At 41.9% G+C, this 27,263-nt stretch overlaps 1 protein-coding gene across 1 annotated transcript in view; it reads right to left on the bottom strand.

Moving 5' to 3' along the window:
* Positions 1-9,533: 9,533 nt before the first annotated feature.
* Positions 9,534-27,263, bottom strand: part of UBE2E3 (ubiquitin conjugating enzyme E2 E3) — a 70,607-nt gene continuing 52,877 nt past the window's right edge. The window contains exons 4-6 of the mRNA XM_069733229.1: positions 14,922-15,054; positions 11,710-11,857; positions 9,534-10,149 (exon numbers count right to left, since the gene is read on the bottom strand). Of these exons, the coding sequence (XP_069589330.1) occupies positions 10,052-10,149; positions 11,710-11,857; positions 14,922-15,054 (379 nt within the window). The 3' untranslated portion in view covers positions 9,534-10,051. The remainder of the gene's footprint in view (positions 10,150-11,709; positions 11,858-14,921; positions 15,055-27,263) is intronic.

The following is a 27,263-nucleotide window of genomic DNA, read 5'->3' as shown; positions in this document are numbered from 1 at the left end:
TCGGCTATAGTTTTACTATTAGACAGGAAAATAATTTATAAAACTGTTGAAACTTATGAAGCCCACTAACAGTTGTCTGAGTGGTGACTTGTCATGGTGTTCTGTTAGCAGACGGCTCGAACTTGATTGATGTCTTGAGTGGAAAGTCATTCAAAGTAAAGTGGCCATTCCAACAGTGAGGACACCATGACTTGCAACAACTACAGTACTGTACTACTACTAAGTGAAGAGACAAGAAAAAGAACATTTGGACAGCACTCCTGGGCAGATAGAGAACTAAAGTGGTGCAAAGCTTCAGAAGAACCTGCTCGACATCATCCACCTAAGAGATAATCCACAAGATAAAAAAAACAGCACTTTAGCGGAGTATTGAGTCAGACAATGTAGGACAGATAAAAAAAATGTATATGGTAACAAAAGTACCCATTAAAAGCTAGGTCACACTGGTTCATGCTATTCTTTTCCCTGTTCTTATTGTCATACGCACCTTCTAGATTCAGACTGAAGGCAGTAAAACCACAAAGAAACACATAAGTAAATAAGAAGTGAAGCCATAAGCTTCTCTTAAAGGGAACCTGTCACCCCCAAAATCGAAGATGAGCTAAGCCCACCAGCATCAGGGGCTTATCTACAGCATTATGTAATGTTGTAGATAAGCCCCCGATGTATCCTGAAAGATGAGAAAAAGAGGTTAGATTATACTCACCTGGACGGGCGCTCCAATCCGATGGGCGTCACGGACCGGGGCCTCCTATCTTCATAGGATGACGTCCTCTTCATCCGCAGCATGAATACAAGAAGAGGACGTCATCGTAAGAAGATGGGAGGCCCTGGACCGAACCGCCCCTGGGTGAGTATAATATAACCTTTTCTTCTCATCTTTCAGGATACATCAGGGGCTTATCTACAGCATTACAGAATGCTGTAGATAAGCCCCTGATGCCGGTGGGCTTAGCTCATCTTCGATTTTGAGGGTGACAGGTTCCCTTTAAGTAGCTTCATCAGGTAGCCAACGGGAACAGCTTTCCAATAGTCTTGAAGGATTTCCCAGAGTTGCTGAACACTTGTTGTCTGTTTTGCCTTCACTATTTAAGTCATTCAAAACCATTATCAATTTGTTCACGGTTGGGTGTTTGTGGATGCCAGATCATCAGATGCAGCACTCCATTTCTCTCCTTCTTGATCACATAGCCCCTACACAGCCTGAAGGTGTGTTTTGGATCATTGCCCTGTACCAACACAAATAATGGTCCCACTAAGTGCAACTCAGATGCATCTCATGTCGTTGCAGAATGTGGTGGAAGACATGCTAGGTAAGTATGCCTTGAATTTGGAATAAATTACCAATATTGACACTAGCAAATGCCCTCTCACCATCACACATCCTCCTCCAAGATTCATGGTTAGCTCCACATGTAAAAAAAAATCTCTTTTATCACAAAAACATGGGTTGTTCCGAAAACTCAAACATTTTGGCTGATTATCCCACAGTACAGATTTCCAATAATTTAAAATGTCTTCTTGTTTGCAGTCCTCAATAGTGGCTTCTTTGAGTCAATTTGATCATAAAGGCCTGCTCCTCACAGTCTCCGCTGTACAGTTGATTTTAAGATGTGTCTGCTAATTAATGTCTGTGCATCGGTTATGAGGGCCGTTATCTGAGCTGCTGTCAATTTGCAGCTCTGAGGCTGGTAACTCTGAAGAACATATCCTCTCCAGCAGAGGTACGGTAATTATTGGTCTTTCTTTCCCGGGGGGGTTCTCATCAGAACTAGTTTCCTCATCGTGATTGATGGATTTTAGAACTGCATTTGAGGATACCTTGAAGGTTCTGGCAATTTTACAGAATGACTAATTTTATGTCAAAGTAATGGACAATTGTTTCTCTTTACTTTGTCGAGTGGTTCCTTTTAGAAACTGTGCACCAACACTGCTTTTACAAAACACACTTGAAGACCACAAATACTTATTGAAAACTCGTGATTCCAGAAATGAACTCTTCGCGAGGCACAACTTGCTTAGTGGAAGCTATTCTAGGTGACTACCTGATGAATCTGCTTTTGAGAACCCCAAGGAAATGCAAAGCTGTAATCAGAATAAAAGTGGGCACTTTGACGAATCCATGGTTTAACACAGTCTGGTTTGTTTCACAAGTGTTTCTTTACTTCTTGGTTCCATATGTGTTCTTTTGTGGTTTTACTACCTTTAGTATGAATCTATAACGTGCACAATTCAATAAGAACAAGCAAAACTATTGCATGAACAGATATGTTCAAACTTATCACCAGCAGTGCATTTAAGTACTGGTGGTCATTTGACTTGCCTTATTTTTGGTAAAATAAAAAAAAGACCTGAAGAAAAAACATTTTTTTTTTATATTCAAGATTGTCAATATTTTCTATAGACAAAAATCTCTAGTCCAGTAATAACAAATTTAAAAAATCCAGTGAAAATTCTGCTGTATCCGAGTATCCCCTCCAGTTCATAGTTATTGCCCTTGGCAATAAAGATGCAAACTTTCCCAATGGCTGGGCATATGCCACAGAAATTCTCTGTGGAAGGTTGCGGTTTCTCCTTAGATACTAACAAATCAAAACATGACTGTACCCACAGATATCTTGTAGACTGTGAGCCCTCATGGGCAGGGTTCTCTCTCCTCCTGTACCAGTTGTGACTTTTACGATTACTGTACTCGTTTTTATTATGTATACCCCTTTTCACATGTAAAGCGCCATGGAATGAATGGTGCTATAATCATAAATAATAATATACGTCCAGTTGGTTGAAGGTAAAAGATGCATTTCTTTATTGGAGTAGAGGGGCAATGAAAGGGCACAGAATAAAAACTGTTCAACAGGATGCCAGAGATAGATGCAAAAAATAAAAGTAGGTGGAAGGTGCCGAGTACCTAGAGAACAGTTTCTTGGTGCCGATCTATTTTCATTATTGGTAAAGTAGACAGCGTTATTTAATATGCCAGGGCAGTTAAAGGAAACCAAACAGGATTTAACCAAAAGGAGGTGTTAGCAGAACTTTATCGGCCTCCTAGTACAGTTTTTAACGATTCAGGTTTTATACCTAGACTCTACATGTGCTTGAAAACTATTTTCATTAGTTTATGCCTGAGGAAAGCCTACTAGTCAGCAAACTTTATGAACCACTGCCATACTTGGATTATTCCCACAGCAACATGACTGACATTCGTGCGTGTGCAGGCTCCCTGCAGGGAGAGGTCTGGTCCTACAAATGCAAGCGTCAACGCTGATCTGATCACTATAGGCTCCAGGTAAAACAGGCAAATAACTAATGATTCATGTTACGTGACTTTATAGGATATTGCAAAACGTCCCTTCTCTCCCACATCACTCATTGCCCTGCTGCTTTTGGCTAATGTTAGCTTTTCCAGATTTCCTGCACATTTGTAGATTGTGAGCCCTCGAGGGCAGGGTCCTCTCTCCTCCTGTACCTGCTGTGACTTGTATTGTTCAAGATTATTGTACTTGTTTTATTATGTATACCCCTCCTCTCATGTAAAGGGCCATGGAATAAATGGCGCTATAATAATAAATAATAATAATATGACAATTAGGAATGAGCAGTTGGAGTTCTGGTACCCGACTGTCCGGTACGAACTTCTACAGTTCAGGTTGGCTCATCGCTAATGGCAATTAATACGGAGTCCTTTCGACTCCCTTTTCCTGCATTTGGACCACAAAGCAGGGGAAGTAGCTAAAAAGATGAGAGAACTATTGATATTAAAAAAAAAAAAAAAAAAGTGTCCAGGTTAAGAAAAACTAATGGCCGCTTTCTTTCAGAAACCGTGCCATGCCTGATTATGCTCAGCCAAATTCATTTTAATTGGGCTAGGTTGCAATACCAGACACAACCCATGGTCATGGGTGGTGTAATTTCTGAAAATCAGCCATGATTTTATGATAGTGATGAGCGAACGTGATTGGATAAGGTGTTATCTGAGCATGCTCAGGCGCTAACAGTGTCATCGGCGTGCTTGAATATGTTTGAGACCCCGTGGCTGAATGTCTGTGACTGTTAGACAACCACGACACATGCAGGGATTGCATAACAGCCGTGAGACATGCAGCCGTGGGGTCGCGAACATATTTGAGCACGCTGAAGACACTCAGTTAGCACCTGAGCATGCTCCAATCACGTTTGCTCATCCCTATTTTCTAATCTTTGACAACCCTTTTAATTTATTTGAAAAGCTCAAGCAAAATGATAGCTAGAGCAAGACGTTTTTGTTGTGTGAGAGGGGGGTCCATCATGTGGCCATATTTTGACTCCCCTTCCTTATTCCTCACTTAGTGCTGATGCACATAAGGTAGTTTAGTAAAATGAGCGAAACTTAGGCCAGACTAGTGTTGGTTGGAAAAGAGTTGGAAAACAAGGGCTCTGTACACATCTCCATTGTGAGAACACATTCGGTGCATAGGCACAAGCCGCCCATCGGAGGGCAAGAGATTATCCATGTATCTTCTACAGGAGTTGATTCCGTCTGAATTCCTTCTTTTATTATATAAGCTCAAACTGCAGATTGCCATCTTTTGGCACTTAAGGTACCGTCACATTTAGCGACGCTGCAGCGATATAGACAACGATGCTAATCGCTGCAGCGTCGCTGTATGGTCGCTGGAGAGCTGTCACACAGCTCTCCAGCGACCAACGATGCCGAAGTCCCCAGGTAACCAGGGTAAATATCGGGTTACTAAGCGCAGGGCCGCGCTTAGTAACCCGATGTTTACCCTGGTTACCATTGTAAAAGTAAAAAAAAAACAAAAAACACTACATACTCACATTCCTGTCACGTCCCTCGCCTTCAGCTTCACTGCACTGTGTAAGCGCCGGCCGGAAAGCAGAGCGGTGATGTCACCGCTGTGCTTTGCTTTACGGCCGGCTGACACTGGGGGACGCTGGGGAACGTGACAGGAATGTAAGTATGTAGTGTTTTTTTTTTTACTTTTACAATGGTGACCAGGGTAAATATCGGGTTACTAAGCGCGGCCCTGCGGTTAGTAACCTGATGTTTACCCTGGTTACCAGTGAAGACATCGCTGGATCGGCGTCACACACACAGATTCAGCGATGACAGCGGGTGATCCAGCGACAAAATAAAGTTCTGGACTTTCAGCAACGACCAGCGATGTCACAGCAGGATCCTGATCGCTGCTGCGTGTCAAACACAACGATATCGCTATCCAGGACGCTGCAACGTCACGGATCGCTATCGTTATTGTTGTAAAGTCGCTAAATGTTGACGGTACCCTTAGGCCTAATGTATACCTTCAAGGAGAGGTAAGCCTGCTGTCTTAGGCAGATCAAAGTGCATTTTTTTCAATATAAAACAATGTAACTAACCGCTGAAAAGTCTATCTTTGAGTTTTATATTAGACAATTGTACTTTTGAAGCATCATATCAACCGGAATAGTAAGAGACAAAATAATCACGTGGTTTACACTGGGACAATTTCAGGTTTGATAGTTTTCATAGGATAATTACAATACCACGTAATGGTGACGGCCCAACCAGTGATGAGCGAATATACTCGTTACTCGAGATTTCTTGAGCACGCTCGGGGGTCCTCCGAGTATTTTTAGTGCTCGTAGATTTAGTTTTTCTTGCCGCAGCTGAATGATTTACATCTGTTAGCCAGCATAAGTACATGTGGGGGTTGCCTGGTTGCTAGGGAATCCCCACATGTAATCAAGCTGGCTAAAGGCCCCTTCACATTAAGCGACGCTGCAGCGATACCGACAACGTCACACAGACCGCTCTCCAGCGACCAACGATGCCGGTAACCAGGGTAAACATCGGGTAACTAAGCGCAGGGCCGCGCTTAGTAACCTGATGTTTACCCTGGTTACCATCCTAAAAGTAAAAAAAACAAACACTACATACTTACCCAACGCTGTCTGTCCTCCAGCGCTCTGCTTCTCTGCACTCCTCCTGCACTGGCTGTGAGCACAGCGGCCGGAAAGCAGAGCGGTGACGTCACCGCTCTGCTTTCCGGCTGACCGACGCTCACAGCCAGTGCAGGAGGAGTGCAGAGCACAGCGTCGGGGACAGACAGCGGTAGGTAAGTATGTAGTGTTTGTTTTTTTTAACGTTTACGCTGGTAACCAGGGTAAACATCGGGTTACTAAGCGCGGCCCTGCGCTTAGTTACCCGATGTTTACCCTGGTTACCAGTGAAGATATCGCTGGATCGGTGTCACACACGCCGATCCAGCGATGTCCACGGGAGATCCAACGACGAAATAAAGTTCTGGACTTTCTTCAGCGACCAACGATCTCCCAGCAGGGGCCTGATCGTTGGTCGCTGTCACACATAACGATTTTTATTAACGATATCGTTGCTACGTCACAAAAAGCAACGATATCGTTAACAATATCGTTATGTGTGAAGGTACCTTAAGAGATGTACATCATTCAGCTGTGGTAAAAAAAACTAGATCTCCGAGTACTAAAAAATACTCGGAGGACCCCCGAGCATGCTCGAGAAATCTCGAGTAACGAGTATATTCGCTCATCACTAGTCCCATTGCTTTCTTACATTACACAGATAACTTACTGTTCCTACACTGCTAACCTCTCCAAATAATAATCTGTGCACGGCTCTTGCAGGAAACAACTTACATGTTTATGTTCCCTTTTAAACCTTCGTTTGAAGCAATCAAACCTCTCTCTATCCATCAAGGCGTCCTTTATGTAATTTTAGCTTCTAAGTACACAAAACAGAGTAATTCAGAGTTAAAGTATTCTCCCTTCATTTTAATCAAGCGCTTAAACAGTAACACGCATTTTGTTAAAAGGGAACCTGTCAGGTCAAAAACAGCCACTATAGACTTATATATGCCGACTGTTAGAATAAAAGCAAAGTCTTTTATGTGCTGTAGTGATTTTTCCATGTTTTAAAAAGAACTTTTACTCTCCGGTTCGGCAAATGCAAATGAATGCCAGATGTTACTTAAAACCCTACAGCAAAATTATTTCATAGTCTAACCAACACAGAGGAGGTTGAAAAAACGACTACAGTACATTTAGGATCGGCATCTAACAGATATATCTTGCCATAAATGTTCGAGATCGGAGATAGAAATAAATTGATTCCGGCTGGAATCACGCTGCAAATGTGCCACAAAAATGCTCCATAAAATGTACATAATGCACAGCAATGTCAAAAACGACAATGCTGGGCACATGTTCTGCCATACATCATAGGCTTCGGAAACCCTGGAGAGGGGAAAAAGAAGTGGCATGCTCATTCCTTATGCGGCTTCCATTTGGAAACCACCCACTTTCCATACTAACTGTATAGAGTAAAAGCCACTGCAATAACGACAGTGAAGCAACCTCAAGAAAATTATCACAGCCGAAGCGGATTAGGCTACTTTCACCCTAGCGTCGTGTGACGTCCATCGCAATCCGTCCTTTTGGAGAAAAAAAACGCATCCTGCAAAGTTGCCAGCAGGATGCGTTTTTTCTCCATAGACTTGCATTAGCGACGCATTGCGACGTATGGCCACACGTCGCATCCGTTGTGCGACGGATGCATAGTGTTTTGGCTGACCGTCGGCGCAAAAAAAAAGTTCCATGTAACTTTTTTGTGCGTCACGTCCGCCATTTTCGACCGTGCATGCGCGGCCGAAACTCCACCCCCTCCTCCCCGCTCATCACAGGGCAGCAGATGCGTTGTAAAACTGCATCCGCTGCCCACATTGTGCTAAATTTAGCACAACGTGTCGGTAAGTCGGGCCTACGGTTTGCGACGGCCCCGTACCGACGCTAGTGTGAAAGTAGCCTTAGACAGGGAAAATTTGGTGGCTGCGCCACCATCTGACACAGAGTACGCATAGCCTCGGGCTGTATTAAACAATTGCCATCATGGAAACCTTCACAAGCATTTTTAAAGAGATCTGCCTCCCTGATTCAATGACAAGAGTGGGAACAGGCAAGAAAAATAGCCCGTAAGACGTGTAGTCCCAACTTTTACCATGCAGGTACATGACCTCCAGTTCTAAATCCAGCGGCATTAATATGGAGTTGGTCCCACGTTGCAACTAAAACAGCTTCCATTCTTCTGGGAAGGATTTCTACAAGATTTTGTAAGGGCTCTGTAGGAAGTTTTAATCAATCATCCAGAAGAGTATTTGTGAGATCAGATACTGATTTTTGATCTCTTTTGCGATGTCTTTTCTAGTTCATCCCAAAGACGTTGAATGGGGTTGATCAAGACTCTGTGGCAGGTTAAGTTATTCCACACCAAACTCTCCCAACCATGTATTCATGGAATTTGCTTGTGCTGGTATACGGAAGCATTAAGATTTCCCTTTACTGAAAAGAAGGTGCCTAGGGCAAACCCTGAAAAACATTTTGTGCCTGACTGTGATATGCCAACTGTAAAAAAGTTTGGTAGAGGAAGTATAACGCAATTAGGTAGGTAACACTAACTACTTCAACAAACTTTTCTATGCAGTAAGGCAGATTAGGTTCTCCTGGCATTCAACAGACTCTTCCATCAGATGCCAAATAGAGAAGAGTGATCAGTCATTGCACAGAATACATTTCCTCCAGATGCTTTACACCACTTCATCCAATACTAAACATTGTGCTTGGTGATATAAGGCTTGCATGTAGATGCTTGGACATGAAGCTCACGATGCGCAGTGTTTGTCCTGATATTAATAGAAGAGTTCCGCACAGCCTTCTATTACTAAGATAGGTGCTCAAGTAGGATTCCACTCCAAACATAGGGAAAGTTATAGACTTGGAACGCCAGGGGCGGATGTGAAACTATGAATAAAATGTATTTTTTTGTAAACCACTAGTTCTGATGAAGGCCTAAGGACTGTCTGAAACGTCACTATATATGCAGAGGATTGTCTGTGCTGATGCCGGAGTAGGTTGTAACTCGGCAGTTATGAAGTCAGCAGAGGTTTATGCCCTCTGCACCTCAGCACTCGGTGACCCCGCTCTGTTACTTTGTGTGGTCTACATTTCGTGGCCGAGTTGTTGCAGTTCCTTCCACTGTATAGTAATATCACTCTCAGGTAATAGTGGATTATTGAAGGAAGAAATTTCATGACCAGATTTGTTACGACGATGGCATTTCACTACATGATCGCGCTGGTGTCAGTGAGCCCTTTAGAATAAGCCACTCTTCCACAAATGGTCGAAATGGCAGAGGGCATGGTCAGGGGCCGGTGGTTATACATCTATGGCAATGGGACTGGAGGGAAAACCAGAATTCAATGATTAAAAACATGTGTCCCAATAGTTTTCTCCATATGGTTTACATAGATCTGTCTATTTATCTCAATTCCGTAGCAAAAAAGAAGCAAAGCATAATGATTCCTTTTTGTAAGCTCAGCCATAAATTACATTAGGAATCAAAATCAGAGATTATCAGAAAATGTAATAAAATTATTGATGGGTTAAATCCGAATAGAACCCCGTTGTGAGTCGCTCAATAAAGAACATTGATTTCATCACGTGGGAGCAAAGAAACGCACACCTTAGGGAACATGTTTATTGTGTTCGGGGGTAATACATTGGGTGCTCTCTGAGCTACAAAGGGATAAAGGAAATTCTTCAGTACAAACTGACAAAGGTTAAACAGTATTCACAACAGCGTGTACCACATAATTGGAAATATTTCTGGGTTTAATACAAATGACATTTGCTAGTAATCTACAGCTAACTTTAATAACGTCGTCATACAGATAATGAATTAGGCTAAAATGCACTATAATAATAATATTTGGTTTGGAACGGTATCCTTAGTACATCACAAAATACATTTTGATATCCCAAAGAAGCAAGACTTGCAAGTAGGCATTTTAACATGACTAATCTACAGCTACAAACTTCTACTCTTGATAGCATTTACCTTTATTGGGGGGCAGTATAACCATATAGGATAAAAGCAGAGAGTAGAATCAGTTTAACATATACACAGAAGTCCGTATTGTAAAGGCTATAAAGATTCCTTGCATGTTGTACAGATGCCTTGTGCTTCTTCACGCTGTACAGTTTATGTAGCGTATCTCTTGGTCCACTGCCTGGCTATCCTGTCATGCTCTGCTCTGTTGGTCAAATACTGAGTGGCTATGCTTCCAACCAGGGGATCAGCTACAAATAAGAAAAGAAAGAGGTTCCATCAGCAAGATATTTCACCATAATACACCCAATGTGTGCAAACAACTCCAGCAAGTGCAGCATCCTCAAAAGCACGGATAAACCATGAATGGGCTGTAGATGCAAGTCCGTTTTGTGTCCTATAAATATAATTTGTGTTCAGTCGTATTAATCGTTTGGAAGAAGTGACAACATAAGTTTTAAAGCAAAGTCTGATAAAACCAAGCTGCCCTAAGTAACCGTGGCGTAGCTCACGCATAGGCCTGCTCTCCTCAATGCTCCTTTCACACTGCGTTATTGCCCACATTCAGTTGTCCCGTTGGGTCTTGCATCCGAAACCCCCGCAAAACAGGATTCGGCGTTTGCACAAACAACACCATAGATTATAATGGTGCCAACGTGTGCTCTGAGGTGCATCAATTCCTAGCATATATGCCTCCGGAGGTGGACACTCAGATATAGTAGACTGCATCTGGGTGTGTGTCTTCAGTAGGCTAAAGTAGTGACATGCTGCAGTTTTCAAAAAACACAGCAGTTTTCCATTTCAATCAGTAAAAAAAAAAACACAATGCGTGTGCATGAGATTTCCAAAATCTCACAGCTTTTCCTGGTACTGTAAAACGCAGCTTTCAGTTTGCATAAAAAAATGCAGCAAAAACACAACATGTGAATATAGCCTTAGGGTGAAGGAAATCAGTCACCTCTCTGATGAGTGTCTGAGGGGGGCTGCGATTGGTGCTGCCCAAAAAGTTGATAGTCCACAGATCAAAACCTCAATTTTACTTTATTAAATATTCAGGTTTATTAACATTTTGGATTGACCGACAGCTCTTTAGTTCTTCAATAATAAAATTAATAATCAAAAACACAATTTTCCTAAGGCTGGGTTCACACTGCGTTCAGTGTCTCTGTTAAACGGACTACGTTACACCGCGGCATAACGTAGTCAGTTAATGCCGCCATTGAATGCAATGTCGGACGCATCACTAGCGCACACCCACAATGGGCATGCGCTAGCGATGTGCCATCATTAAGTGACGGACCCGAGATGCGGGCTGCAGCGTTTCCGGGTCCGTCACTGCTAGCGCAGATGGAGCTATCAGATGCTCCATCTGCGCTAGCGCTGTGCCAAAGTCAGCACTTGCGTTAGCGCAGTCCGTTTAACGTATGCGTTGAACGGACTGCACTAACGCAATGTGAACCTAGCCTAACAATTGTGCACACAGTGGAGTCTGGCTTAGATGTTCAAAATCTCTACATTTTATGGCAGTTGTAATGGATGTTACGTTACACTACAGCCTCCTGGGTGTTGTCTGTTCAATGACGTCTCTTTTTTAGGCGATGGGGTAGGACGTTAGTGGAAACTTTCACTGTCAACCTGCAGTAGATGTGAAGCTACCACTGTCTGGAGACCACTGCTAACTTGTCTATTCTATGGCGGCCACAGGACTTCATGCAACCACTTCCATCATATATCTAGCCTTTGACGCAACTATTAGTGGATTACTCCTACGATCTGCTGAATCGCCCCATTTCCTTCATATATTGGCTTACCAGGGTTGCAGTCTGTCAAGAGGGAACAAATAGATAGCAAAACTTTTGATATAGTCAATGCCGGACTCCAGTTATCTTTCAGAATATCCAAGCAGATGACTCCTTGGCTGTTGATATTACAGTGATAGATTCTGGTTCTGAAAGTGACCTAAAATTCAAGAAAAACAAGGGGGCATTAGGTGTAAACACAATGGATGTACTGTTAAGACGCTGAGGACACAATACCTTACTTTTAAAGTGTGTCACACCTATGTGCTAATATTAATGATCGATCTTTATGAATTTGGACACAGTTGGAGAAAAAAAAAACTGAAAATAGGTGGAAATGGGTTTGATGAAATCATCAGGTCATAAATATTAATGGAAATGTCCAATTTGATAAAACTTTATAGCTTTCATATATACTACGGTAATACAAAATTTAGAGATAAAGGGTTTCTTTATTGACTTTTGGTCCTGAATGGATCACGGTTACAAAAATCTCCGCTCTAGCTCTAGAGGACTCGGTCTCTGCTGCATTAGATGGATTAGCCATGGATTCAATCAACTCCTGTGTAATGCTTAATTTTTCCTCTGGTCATGCTGCAGGGAAACTGAACACTTACTGCTAAGTTTCGGCACAGATCCCTAGGCTCCCTGCAGGAGGGATACTGTATGATCAGCTCTTTGACAGTGGACTCTAACAAAGAAGGGATTGTCTAAAGCAAAGAACCCGTTTAGGTCTGAACTGACAGAAAAAAAGTGAAATTCCTTCAATCCACATTATTTTGCAGAAGACTAAACACAGATAATCAATTAGGAAAATCCTCTGATTATGAATGCTATGCAGCAGATTGGGAGGTCAACATGTCATTTTCAGGTTTATTCTCCAATTGTCAAGCCTGCTAATGTTATTGCTCTCCTGCCCAATATTGTTTGCCCCTGCAATGTACCCAGAATCCCTCTTTTATTTATATAGTATTTAGGGGCTGATTTATCAAGAGTCAAAGAAAAAGCAGATGGAGTAAGAAGCGAGAAACTAATTAGGATGCCCAACACTCGCCCATTAATGACTTTGGTGCATCTTTTGGGGCTGATGTAATGTTATGGACCAGAGTCGATTCACACTACAATTTAAGACACTTTCCATCCTAAATTATAGTGAATTTGTTGAAATGTGATTGGCAAAACGTCCATTTAGCTTAGAATCGCCAAGTTAGAAAAGTGGTGGGTGACAGAGAAAACCACAAATGTTGCACAATTTTGAAGAACTTAAAGGGGGTTTCCCACAAACATTTTATTTAAAACATCCAATTGTGGAAATTGTTATCATGCCAAGATCTACTGATTAAAATGATCTTTTGTTCATGGGACAACTCCTTTAAGTGTGCAAAATCTACAACTTGGTTAATATTGCTGATTGCTGCTCTGCGTTTTCCTTACTTTTGTTTTGTTGGGATCACTTAAACATTTTTATTTTTTTCTCTAATTAAAAGGGAACTCGTCTCCAGGTTTTACCCATATAATGTATGGCCAGAACTTGTACTCCTCCTGTTAAGGGCATTCTAGAATACTGTACATATATCCCCAATGTGCTCTGCATAACAAAAAATAGCTTTCGTTTTACTCATCCATGGGGTGGCCCAGTCCGATGGGCGTTACTAAACGTGATCCAGCACCTCCTCTCTTCTTGCGATCACCAACTTCCTTCTTGCTTCATGTTAATAATGAGTCCTACATCATCCACACTGTGTCCCCCATTGTGCTTCTGCACAGGCTTACTTCTCTCTGCCCAGCAGAGAGCAGAGCAAAAATATGCATGTGCGGGGAAAAGAACAAAGAGTGCCGACGCATGCAAAATACTTTGCTCAACCCTCAGCAGAGCAAAGAGAAGTACAACTATGCAGGAGCATGATGGGGAACATTGTATGGACGACATAGGACACATTATCCACATGAAGCAAGATGGAGGACGGTGATCACAAGAAGAGAGAAAGCGCTAGATCGAGACCTGTGATGATCACAGGAGTAGATTGCACCGTAGGGGAGAAGAATAACAGCTATTTTTTTTGTGTTATATTATGTAGAGCACATTGGGGACTTATATACAGCATTTTAGAATGCTGTATATGAGAGCGTACAGGTTCTGACCCTACTTTATATGGGGAAAACCTGGTGATAGGTTTACTTTAAAGGGTTGTCTCTTCTTTCACCATGTTCTATAAGGGCATGTGGACAAAGAGGGGTGTCCCCTATTCGAGACCACTTTCTATGGATTAAAAGTTTGAGAGCCGTTTAGGTTCCCTCTGGAAGATTGGGCCTGTCCGAGCATTACATCAAGGTTTACTAATCCGAACATTTTCCATACAATACTACATTTTCCCTGCAGTGACTAAAATTGATCACTTAGGTTTTCAAAAGCTGGATCCAAAACAAAATCATTATAAATGGACCCCAACCACACGAGCCTAATCCAACATTTGCTATATATATGCATATAACAGAAATACATCTATTAAAAGTTAACATATAATACTATTTCTCTTATTTAACTTCTGGAAAAGAATAATTTCAGCCAACATATTTTATGGAAAGGAAAAATTAAAGGTCCTGTGGCTCCTCGTACTATAATGTGTCTATAACACTCGTTAGATGATATTTTGGACATCACAATTTAAAGCTTTATGAGCAGATACTGGCAAAATATCTGTTGGATAAGAATTCAGTATTAACATGACCTAATCCCTGGTTTCTCCTTATAATAATACTTTTTGTGAGTCTTCCAAAAGAAAGCACGACTTCGCAGAATACGGCTGAGCTCACTTATGGTAGTCATTTCTTTAAAAACAGAGAAGTAGAGTATTTTATTTCTGGCTGTCCTAGATGTAAAACGTCAGCTCGGGTCTTGCAATTTTATATTTGTCTCCTCCGAGTCAGATTTAGTATTGCTGTCAATAGTCCGGTTACAGTCTCACGCCTCCACGTTACTGATCTGCTGGGACATGCAGAAGTCTGCACTAGGCAAACTTCTGGCCAAGTCACTGAAATGAGTGTCTGAAATATAAGCAACACAGCGATAGATGGCCTCATGCTTTAATTAAAGGAGGTGGCATCCAAAACTGGTGTCACTGCACAGCACAAGCTCCAAGAGATGACACCAGTCTCCAGAAATACTGGACCAGCTCGATTTTATAGAAAGTGACGACATGGTTTCTCGGAAGAGCTCGATTTACCTTTGGTGGCTTGAATGGATAATCGGATGAAAAAGTGATATCCAAAAAAAATACGCCTCCTTCATAAACTGATCCAGGTGGTCCCAGAATAGTCGACCTCCACTCGTATATGTTGTCACCCTTTGGGCCAGCACTAGAAACAGGAAAATAAAGGTATTTAATAGAGTAATCACCACAAACAATGGTAAAAACTGGATATATTAAAAATGTAATTTAACTGGACCAGTAAAAGAAAACCTGACCAATTTTTATATTTCCTGATATGTTAAAAAAAAAAGTTCAGCAAAATAATTAAAAGTGGCTAGGAATCATAAGGACCATGTCAAGAAACCGAGAAAGAGTGGTTTAGGTTAACCGCTTCCAAACCACCGACTGTAAATAAACCAGGGCTGTTGAGTCGGTAAGCAAAACCTTCCCGACTGCTCAATTTCCCTGACTCCGACTCCACAGCACCGGTCACTACTGAGCACGTACATAAAGTTTACAGATTCATCTCATCCACGACTCCACAGCAGTGCCTCATTACTGAGCGTGTACATAAAGTGCAGCACAGATTCATCTCAACTAAAAGCCCAGATCCTTACATCAGGAACAGAACAGACATGTATAGGACATTTCATAACTTTCCCAAATTATGAAAACATTTACAGCACATTCATCATTGTACTACAGTACCCAAAAAATTATATATTTTAGGAATCGGTCCATTTTATACCAACTCCACGACTCTGAAGCCCTGAAATAAACATTGGAGGTTGCTTGGCTAAGTGCAGCGCCAACGTTTGACTATGGTTGGCGATCTTGCAGCGCTCAGGACCCTCGCACACCTCCAAGCGCTGGGATTTCGATGCAGAACGCTAGCTCTGCACCAGTGACATTATCGAGACCTGATTGTTTCAGATCCAGGTAAGGTTAGCCCTGTTTTATCTTCTCGATGCCGCCATCAATAACGACTGTGGCATTTAGAAGATTGTGAGAATGGGTCCCTTCTCTCACCCTTGCGGAACCCTTGAGACGTGATTAAGTGAGAGCCGAGGGTTGCCAGTAAATACTTACGTTTATGTAAAAACAAAAAAGTACACACATTTGGTATCGCCGCATCCAGAACAACCCAATCTATAAAACTGCCACATTGCTTAACCCCTACAGTGAACGCCATAAAAACGTTAATAAAAGCATGCCAAATAAACCATGCTTTTTCATAATACCACACAAAAAAGTGGAATAACACGCGATCAAAGTGTCAAATGTAAATAAAACCTGTTTTGAAAATTTAAAACTTGGAGCCAAACCAACATTTTAGTGAAAAAAAAAATTGTAACTTTTAATTTATTCACCCCAATGTTATACAATTCTGTGAATCGCCTGACGGTTAAAAATGCTCACTACACCCCTAGCTGAATTCCTCATGAAGTGTAGTTTCCAAAATGGCGTCACTCGTGGGGGGTTTATGCTGTTTTGGCATGTCAGGGGCTATTCAAATGTGACATGGCATCCGCAATCTATTCCAACCAAAATGTTGTTCCTTTCCTTCAGAGTCATGCTGTGCACCCAACAGTAATTTTTTTTTTTATTTTACCACATATGGGGTATCGGCGTACTCAGGAACAATTGCACAACAAATTTTATGGTCGTTTTGTCCAGTTACTCTTGTGAAAATTAAAAATTTGGGGTTAAAAGCAAAATTTTGGTTGGAAAATGTGATTTTTTTTTATTTTTACTGCTCAACGTTATCAATTTCTGTGAAGCACCTGGGGGTTCAAGGTGCTCACCACCCATCTAGATAAATTCCTTGAGGGGTGTAGCTTCCAAAATGTGATCCCTTATGGTGGTGAGGAGGGTTCCACTGTTTAGGCAATCTATTTCAGCTAATTTTGCATTTCAAAAGTTAAATGCCGTTCCTTTCCGAGCCCTGCCATGCACCCAAGCAGTAGTTTTCTTCCACATATAGCGTATTTGCATATTCGGGAGAAATTGGGACAAAAAAAATTGTAAGGTCCATTTTCCTCCTGTTATTCTTGCGAAAATGCAAAATTTGGGGCTAAATTAACATTTGTGTGCGAAAAAGTTAAATTTTTACTTTTTTCTTTCACATTTATTTAATTCCTGTGAAGCACCTGAAGGGCTAATAAACTTCCTGAATGTGCCTTTGAGCACTTTGGGGGACAATGTTTAAAATCCTGTCACTCTTGCGCATTTTTTATTACAAAAAAATGGTCCCTAAAAAAATTGGTTTTGTAAATTTGGTTGAAAAAATTAGAAATTGCTGATCAACTTTTTACCCTTCAAACTTCCTAACACAATAAAAATTGTTTAAAAAATGATGCTGATGTAAAGTAGTCATGTGGGAAATGTTATTTATTAACTATTTTGTGTGATATACCGTAACACTCTGGTTTAAGGACATAAATATAAAAATTTTGAAAATTGCAACATTTTCACACAAATGAAAAACATATTGACCTAAATTTATCACTAACATGAAGTACAATATGTCACGAGAAAAAAAAATTCTGAATCCGTGGAAACTTTGAAGCATTCCAAAGTTATTACCTCAAAGTGATACTGGTCAGTATTGAAAAAATGTATCTGGTCAGAAGTCAGGAAGGTGAAAACATGCTCAATGCAAAAGGTTTAAAGGAAAGTTCGGTCTTATGATAAAAGTCTGCAGTCAACTCTGTGTGACTCTATACAGACTTCTGAAACCTGACAGTGTGTGACGCACATGCTGTACGGATTCACTGACATTGCCAGTGAAAGCAGGTGGTCGCGTAACCACAAGTCTACGATTTGCATACACGAAGTCACATTCTGACTAGACGTGCTCGGCCACACACATCTATTTCAAATGTGGCTGGAATTATGTAAATCATATACTTGCAGCAACATGAACACCCGCTCTCACCAGAAATACTGGTGAATCCTGAGTGTGAGAGCATGGCACGCTGTCAGGATTCAGAAGTAGGCAGTCACAGAGTTGACTGCAGACTTATCAGAAGACCGGACAACCCCTTAACAATTCATTTTAGTTACAAGGATTCTCTGAAAAAAAAGGCTAATCACATGGATCTGTAGGAATCAGCAGTACCTTAGAGGGGTATCACATGACTGCTGCAAGGTTGGAACAATTGTTCACAGTACAAAAATTGACTAATCGGATAAATCCACATTACAGTGATTCCTCCTGGCCACTAAGACACACGTTCAATTGATCAAGATGCACACATTTTTATTGACAAGTGGGGAATAAGCGGTGGACCTCTGGAAGGGACTTAATTCTACAGAGAGTATAAAAGATCTGTTTAAATGTAACATAACAGATCCTTCTGGCATAATCTGTTGGGGTAAAGTTTGCATGCCCCGGAACACAGATATTTATTCGGCCCTGCAAAAAAATCATCAGGTTTACTCAACTTTGTTCTAATGTGCCCGAACACCTTTGGACTTGGAAGTCATCAAATGCTGTGTGTCCACTTCTACATCTATACTTGTTCTTGTGTATAAACATTATGAAGTCCAGAAACAAATTCCATATCCTCACACTCTCTGGCCCCTTTCAGATGGGTCTCAAAGAGTTTCCATCTCAAAGAGTTTCCATTTCCACCACACCGCTGCATGACCAGCTCTACCCTCACCTACTGTATCCTCACCCATCCCTTGTAGATTGTGAGCCTTCGCGGGCAGGGTCCTCTCTCCTTCTGTACCAGTCGTGACTTGCATTGTTTAAGATTATTGTACTCGTTTTTATCATGTATACCCCTCCTCACATGTAAAGCTCCATGGAATAAATGGTGTTTAATAACAAATAATAATAATTCTTCCACTTTAAATTAGCCCGGAAAGACTGTAAGCCCAGGGAATTAGTGTCCATTTAGACTGGGAGACAACAACCATTGAACAATAGTCGATCAGCAACAAGCAAGCCAATGAACAATGATATAATGGCCTACTAGACAGACTAAGCGCACATCCATGTGCACAGAACAAACGTTAACATGATCGATGCATGCAGAACGATCGTATTCTCAGTAGACCCTGTTTACACAGGGTGATGTCTCGAGTGAAAATTCTATAAGCATCCTTAAAAAAACATTTTGCCTTCCGAACAAATGTTTTTGCATATGTTAAGTGGTTGCCGGTCTGTTTGGACAGGTCGAGAATTGGGAAACGAACATTTTTATGTAAGCTCATTCCTGAATAGGTCAGTGTAAATGGGCCCTAACTACATTACAATCAAATTAATTATGCAATTAAAGACTACCAGGGTCTGTCCGCCTACTGAAAAACAAAAAAAAAACCCCAAAAAAACAGATAATGTTGCTTCACTGAATAAACTGACCCTCTCTCGGAGTCTACCATGAAGGTGGCTGACTTGTCTACCAAAATGCCCCAGTAAGTAAGACCTCTTAATACATTGACAAGGCAAGTAGTGTAGCTGCCCGGCTAGAGGGATTAGATTTTTCTCTTGAGCAAAAGCTTTTATTTTTTTTTCCTCCTGAAAATTCCCTTTAATAACCGTACACAATATTACCATCGTTAAATTTTAGGAATTCAATGTCCCATTGTAAAGACTGACATCCTAATAGGGAAACATAGTCCAACAACCAACATGTCCGCATTTCAGCTCGTCGCCATACGGCATTGTGCTGGGAGAGAAGAGAAAATTCAGCTACAGATTGGTCACACCACCGGCCACTGATGTATTTATGAGATTTTTACCATTTTTTATCCATACCACCAGCAAGTAGTAACATAATTCTGCGCTATAAAATTAACAACCACAATAAAATCAGATGACAACATTCCTGAGTTTTATAAGACGTAACTCAATCACTCAAAAATGTAATAGATAAGAGCGGCTATTAACAAGTCACATAAACCAGTGCTATACGCTCGGTAATAGGCAGAGTGCCGGCAGGAACACAGCTCCTCTTCTAGGGAAAGTGACCCACATAAGTGGCATTCAACGATAATAAGTCCTCCTGCTGCCATCTGAAGAATGGACAAAATGTTTCATCAAATGCATGTACAGAACATCCACAGAAATCATTATTTTCTTCTACGTTTGTCAAATATAGTAATAATGTTTCAGACAAGAGTTCTAGGAAATAAAAGAGTAGCCACCTGTTTTTAAGCCTGTTCTATGCTAAAGAGTAATTCTGCCGTTAACCATTTTATGCTCTACAAACTACATGTACACATCGGCAATATGCATGATATAATATATACCATCTGCTGCTATAAAAGGGTTATGACCCTGCAACATGATTTTCCATGTACGTATGATTGTGGCGAGAGTAAACTATTTTTTTGTGTAGCCATTTGTGTTTGTTCCCGTAAGATGATGAGGACCCTTAACGGGTTGTGTATTTTTGCCAAAATATCGACCAATACCTCATGTATTATTTACATCTTTTTTGCATGTTTTTTTGCAGGGTGCATGCTGGGTCACTCCAGTGGTGGCTGGGTAATGTGGGGTGTCTGGCCTGTGGGTGCACATATGATATTGGCAACCATATAATAGGAGGGGTGTTGGTAATAGGCTGCTTTTCGGATAGAGATGCATCTCACGTAATGGTGTGAATTGCAGCCTGTATGCAGGTAGACTAGGCAGACACCCCACGGATATTTGTTGGGTTAGTTTTCAGTATTGTGCACCTGTGCTGCCCCCCACCTTTATCATGGGGGTCCGCCTGCATCCTGTTTGTGATTTGTGACTGGACATGGTATTACAAGTATGGCTGCTTTTTTCTCTTTCAGTGTGATTTTTGTTTTTATAACCATATTTTAAGTACCGTAGTCATTTTCTGAAACCAGTAAATTTTTTTCCCCTTTAGGTGGAGCGGCTTTTTGCATTGTGAGCAGTTTTTATCAATATTATTATGGTATAAATATGATGTTTTGATGACATTTCACTGCATTTTGTTGGACAATATTGTGACTGAAAAACAGCAATAATGCCATTTTGTTTACACTAGGAGTTAAAAATGTAAATCTGACCCATCAAAATATAAAAATATTTAATTACGTTTTTATTATTTCTTCGGGACCCACATGGGAGACTTGAACCTATGTTCACTGATCGAACCCTACACACTGCAATAACAAAGTATTCTATATGCTACAAGTCTTGTTCAGGTCCTATATACAGCAGTACCATAAAGAAGAAAATTAAACATTAGTAGGAAAATGTAGCACGGAGCCATAAATTAATATTAAATTACAAGTACAGAATTATGAAACTTAGAAGAAAAAAAAAACGTAAACGTCCACCTGAAGTCAGAACTGTTTGAGACAAAGCAGTAACTTCATATTGGGGAAAAAAAAATTACTTCCCGATCACCGTTCTTGTGATCATTCTGACCCCACGGGGTGGGATTTTGCGTGGAGCCCCAGATCGAGGGAGATTATCAGTGGTCTTGTATGTCTTCCATTTTCTAATTATTGCTCCCACTGTTGATTTCTTCACTCCAAGCTGGTTGGCTATTGCAGATTCAGTCTTCCCAGCCTGGTGCAGGGCTACAATTTGGTTTCTGGTGTCCTTTGACAGCTCTTTGGTCTTCACCATAGTGGAGTTTGGAGTCAGACTGTTTGAGGGTGTGCACAGGTGTCTTTTTATACTGATAACAAGTTTAAACAGGTGCCATTACTACAGGTAATGAGTGGAGGAAAGAGGAGACTCTTAAAGAAGAAGTTACAGGTCTGTGAGAGCCAGAAATCTTGATTGTTTGTTTCTGACCAAATACTTATTTTCCACCATAATATGCAAATAAAATGTTAAAAAAACAGACAATGTGAATTTCTGGATTTTTTTTTCTCAGTTTGTCTCCCATAGTTGAGGTCTACCTATGATGTAAATTACAGACGCTTCTCATCTTTTTAAGTGGTGGAACTTGCACTATTGCTGACTAAATACTTTTTTGCCCCAAAGGGGATTGGATACCTTTCTTGAAAAGTATAATGTTACAGGGTAAATACCCCTGTAACATTATACTTTTCAAGAAAGGTATCCAATCCCCTCTTAAATTTAAGTAATGAATCACTCATTACAACATCATACGGCAGAGAGTTTCATAGTCTCACTGCTCTTACAGTAAAGAATCCGCGTCTGTTATTATGCTTAAACCTTCTTTCCTCCAGACGTAGAGGATGCCCCTTTGTCCCTGTCTCAGGTCTATGATTAAAAAGATCATCAGAAAGGTCTTTGTACTGTCCCCTCATATAGGACAGACCAGCGTTATTTATCGTCTCCCTCAATTGGAGAAGATGTGCTCTGAAAAACCTCATAAGTGGGAGATTATTTCCGTAATGTGTTTGTTTTTACAGCTGGAGGTGCATTATGTCTAAAAAAATCAAGGTAAGGATTTCTACAGCATGTTGAACAGATGACATTTACGGGAGCTTACCGATACATTAATGTCACGCGTGAGCCACGCTCAGATTGGGAGTCACTTATAAAGTCATTATAACATGTACAAAAGTATAATGCGGTTATTAGCGATCCAATACAGAAATTGACTAAGAGATCCGGTGTCAAAAAAAACTCTTGCCTTAAAAAAAAAAAGGCATAATTCAGTCCAAACTGCTACTGAGAAGAGTCTAAATATTTGGGAATTAATTATGATTCACAATTGAATGCAGCTAAAATATTTCTACTCTTAGTCTCCAGATTTTGCAGATTATGGCCCAGATTCAAAGCAATTTCTGATATATATAAAAATAAAGATTATTATTATTATTATTATAAAAAGATTATTATGATATAAAATTCTTTGGAATTTCGCAAAATTTTCGAGCAGCTCGAAAGGTGTGTACAAATGTAGCTTTCGGTACTTTTGGGGTTTTCTCACCAGTTTTATGCAGCTCTGTCAATATTGGGTAGAGCTAGGGAAGAACTGGGGCATCACACCACAGCGGGTCTAATTCATGCCCAACTGTGGAATTTCCTACGCCAGGCATGGAATGGAGTAAGATTTCTGGCGTGGTGCACAGAGGTATACGCCACTCGTCAGACATTCCTGATTCATTAAGATGTGTGAACCTCTTAAACCAGCGCTCCCATCAAGTTTTTATCCTCTTAATATATTGCGATCATCATATTATATAGCACTTCGTACTTACAATTGCTCAATTTGCTTTTCTATGCAGCTCATTCTTCTCTTTTCTCTTATTTATGTAGAAACAGGAAGTCTCTTGTCCCTGTAGAAATCATTCACCTCTTCAAATACTGACCCAGCTGCTCCCTCTCCCTCCTGCCAGGAACTTTTGCAATGACTTATGACTCATGCAGGGAAAATTGACCTCCTGTTTCTACATAGTGCTTAACCCCTTTCTGACCTCGGACGTACTATACCGTCCGAGGTCAGATCCCCTGCTTTGATGCAGGGCTCCGCGGTGAGCCCGCATCAAAGCCGGGACATGTCAGCTGTTTTGAACAGCTGACATGTGCCCGTAATAGGTGCGGGCAGAATCGTGATCTGCTGGTAACCTATTAACTAGTTAAATGCCGCTGTCAAACGCAGACAGCGGCATTTAACTACCGCTTCCGGGCGGCCGGAAATGACGTAATCGCCGACCCCCGTCACATGATCGGGGGTCGGCGATGCGTCTCCATTGTAACCATAGAGGTCCTTGAGACCTCTATGGTTACTGATCGCCGGTAGCTGTGAGCGCCACCCTGTGGTCGGCGCTCACAGCACACGTGCAATTCTGCTACATAGCAGCGATCAGCAGATCGCTGCTATGTAGCAGAGCCGATCGTGCTGTGCCTGCTTCTAGCCTCCCATGGAGGCTATTGAAGCATGACAAAAGTAAAAAAAAAAAAAGTAAAAAAAAATATGAAAAAAATAAAAAAAAAAATATAAAAGTTTAAATCACCCCCCTTTCACCCCAATCAAAATAAATCAATAAAAAAAATATAAAATCTACGCATATTTGGTATCGCCGCGCTCAGAATTGCCCGATCTATCAACTAAAAAAAAGCATTAACCTGATCGCTAAACGGCGTAGCGGGAAAAAAATTCAAAACGCCAGAATTACGTTTTTTTGGTCGCCGCGACATTGCATTAAAACGCAATAACGGGCGATCAAAAGAACGTATCTGCACCGAAATGCCATCATTAAAAACGTCATCTCGGCACGCAAAAAATAAGCCCTCAACCGACCCCAGATCATGAAAAATGGAGACGCTACGGGTATCGGAAAATGGCGCAATTTTTTTTTTTTATTATTTTTTTTTAGCAAAGTTTGGAATTTTTTTTCACCACTTAGATAAAAAATAACCTAGTCATGTTAGGTGTCTATGAACTCGTACTGACCTGGAGAATCATAATGGCAGGTCAGTTTTAGCATTTAGTGAACCTAGCAAAAAAGCCAAACAAAAAACAAGTGTGGGATTGCACTTTTTTTGCAATTTCACCGCACTTGGAATTTTTTTCCCGTTTTCTAGTACACGACATGCTAAAACCAATGATGTCGTTCAAAAGTACAACTCGTCCCGCAAAAATTAAGCCCTCACATGGCCAAATTGACGGAAAAATAAAAAAGTTATGGCTCTGGGAAGGAGGGGAGTGAAAAACGAACACGGAAAAACGAAAAATCCCAAGGTCATGAAGGGGTTAAGGTACCGTCACATAACGATTTCTTTAACGATATCGTTGCTTTTTGTGATGTAGCAACGATATCGTTAACAAAATCGTTATGTGTGACAGTGACCAACGATCAGGCCCCTGCTGGGAGATCGTTGGTCGCTGGGAATGATCAGGACCTTTTTTTTGGTCGCTGATCACCCGCTGTCATCGCGATTTGCTTACTTCCTGGCACATTCCGATACACGTGTCCATTCTTGCTTAATTCACTTGCATTGAGTGAAGCCGCGCACGTCTAGTTGGCACGTGACCGCATGTCTGCAAATCACATACGTGCGGTCACAAACTTTCCATTCCCGGAGCGAGTGAATCCTCACATCAGAGTGTGGGTGCTGTCAGGATTCCCAAGTCTGCAGTCATAGAAAGTGAAGGCAGACTTGTACCTAAAGGTACCTTCACACTCAACGATATCGCTAGCGATCCATGATGTTGCAGCATCCTGGCTAGCGATATCGTTGAGTTTGACAGGCAGCAGCGAACTGGATCCTGCTGTGCCATCGTTGGTCGGAGCAGAAAGTCCAGAACTTTATTTCGTCGCTGGACCTCCTGCAGACATCGCTGAATCCGCGTGTGTGACGCCGATCCAGGGATGTGTTCACTGGTAACCAGGGTAAACATCGGGTTCCCTCGCCGTCAGCTTCCCGGTCTGACTGTGAGCGCCAGCCGTAAGCACAGCGGTGACGTCACCGCTGTGCTGTGCTTTATGGCCGGCGCTCACAGTCAGTGCGGGAAGCTGACGGCGAGGGACGTGACAGACACCGGAATGTGAGTATGTACTGTTTTTGTTTTTTTTTTACATTTACAATGGTAACCAGGGTAAACATCGGGTTACTAAGCGCGGCCCTGCGCTTAGTAACCCGATGTTTACCCTGGTTACCCGGGGACTTCGGCATCGTTGGTCGCTGGAGAGCTGTCTGTGTGACAGCTCTCCAGCGACCACACAACGACTTACCAACGATCACGGCCAAGTCGTATCGCTGGTCGTGATCATTGGTAAATCGCTTAGTGTAACGGTACCTTTAGAAGGATTCAGCTAGTCAGTTTTTAATCACAATGTCATCGACATAATGGAAAAGAGAATAATTAACTGTGTAGAAAGGAAAAAGGAGCATTTGTAAGTACAAAGTGCTGTATAATATGATGACTGCAATATATTAATAGCATACAAGTTTTGATGGAAGTTGTGTGCCTTTAACCCCTTAATCCCATTGGACGTACTATCCCATCAAGGCGACCTGGAACTTAATTCCCAGTGACGGGATAGTACGTCCAGTGTGATCAGCCACGCTCACATTCGCGGCTGGGTGTCTGCTGACTATCGCAGCTGACATCCGGCACCATGTGCCAAGAGCAGTCACGGACCGCTCCTGGCACATTAACCCCCGGCGCACTGCGATCAAACATGATCGCAGTGTTCCGGCGGTATAGGGAAGCATCGCACAGGGAGGGGGCTCCCTGCGTGCTTTCCTGAGACCTTCGGAGCAACGCGATGTGATCGTGTTGCTCCGAGGGTCTCTTACCTCCTCCTCCCTGCAGGCACAAATCCAAAATTGTGGCGGGGCTGCATCCGGGTCCTGCAGGGAGGTGGCTTACAAGCGCCTGCTCAGAATAGGCGCCGGGAAGCCTCCGTGCTGTGTCTTTATGATCGCTGATCTGACACAGTGCACAGCAAAGTGTCAGATCAGCGATCAGTCAATATAATGTGAAGCCCCCACTCAGGGCAAAGTAACAAAAAATTATAGCTCAAAATGTGGTAACGCAACAAAATATTTTTTGCAATAAAAAGCGTCTTTTAGTGTGTGACGGCTGCCAATCATAAAAATCCGCTAAAAAACCCATTATAAAAGTAAATCAAACCCCCCTTCATCATCCCCTTAGTTATGGAAAAATTAAAAAAAAAAATTTAAAAATGTATTTATTTCCATTTTCCCATTAGGGTTAGGGCTGGGGCTAGGGTTAGGGTTTAGATTACATTTACGGTTGGGATTAGGGTTAGGGGTGTGTTGGAGTTAGGGGTGTGGTTAGGGTTGGGGTTAGGGTGTGGTTGGGATTAGGGGTGTGTTTGGGTTAGGGTACCGTCACACACTGCCATTTCGATCGCTACGACGGTACGATTCGTGACGTTCCAGCGATATCGTTACGATATCGCTGTGTCTGACAGGCAGCAGCGATCAGGGATCCTGCTGAGAATCGTACGTCGTAGCAGATCGTTTAGAACTTTCTTTCGTCGCTGGATCTCCCGCTGTCATCGCTAGATCGGTGTGTGTGACACCGATCTAGCGATGCGTTCTCTTGGAACCAGGGTAAACATTGGGTTACTAAGCGCAGGACCGCGCTTAGTAACCCGATGTTTACCCTGGTTACCAGCGTAAAAAAAAACAAACAGCACATACTTACATTCTGGTGTCCGTCAGGTCCCTTGCCGTCTGCTTCCCGCACTCAGTGACTGCCGGCCGTAAAGTGAAAGCAGAGCACAGCGGTGACGTCACCGCTGTGCTGTGCTTTCACTTTACGGCTGGCAGTCAGTGAGTGCGGGAAGCAGACGGCAAGGGACAGACACCGGAATGTAAGTATGTGCTGTTTGTTTTTTTTTTACGCTGGTAACCAGGGTAAACATCGGGTTACTAAGCGCGGTCCTGCGCTTAGTAACCCGATGTTTACCCTGGTTACCCGGGGACCTCGGCATCGTTGGTCG

Source organism: Ranitomeya imitator, chromosome 7 (assembly GCF_032444005.1).
Source record: "Ranitomeya imitator isolate aRanImi1 chromosome 7, aRanImi1.pri, whole genome shotgun sequence".
Classification (NCBI taxonomy): Eukaryota; Metazoa; Chordata; class Amphibia; order Anura; family Dendrobatidae; genus Ranitomeya; species Ranitomeya imitator.
The sequence above is the reverse complement of the archived record's forward strand: the minus strand, read 5'-3'. Positions and strand labels throughout refer to the sequence as shown.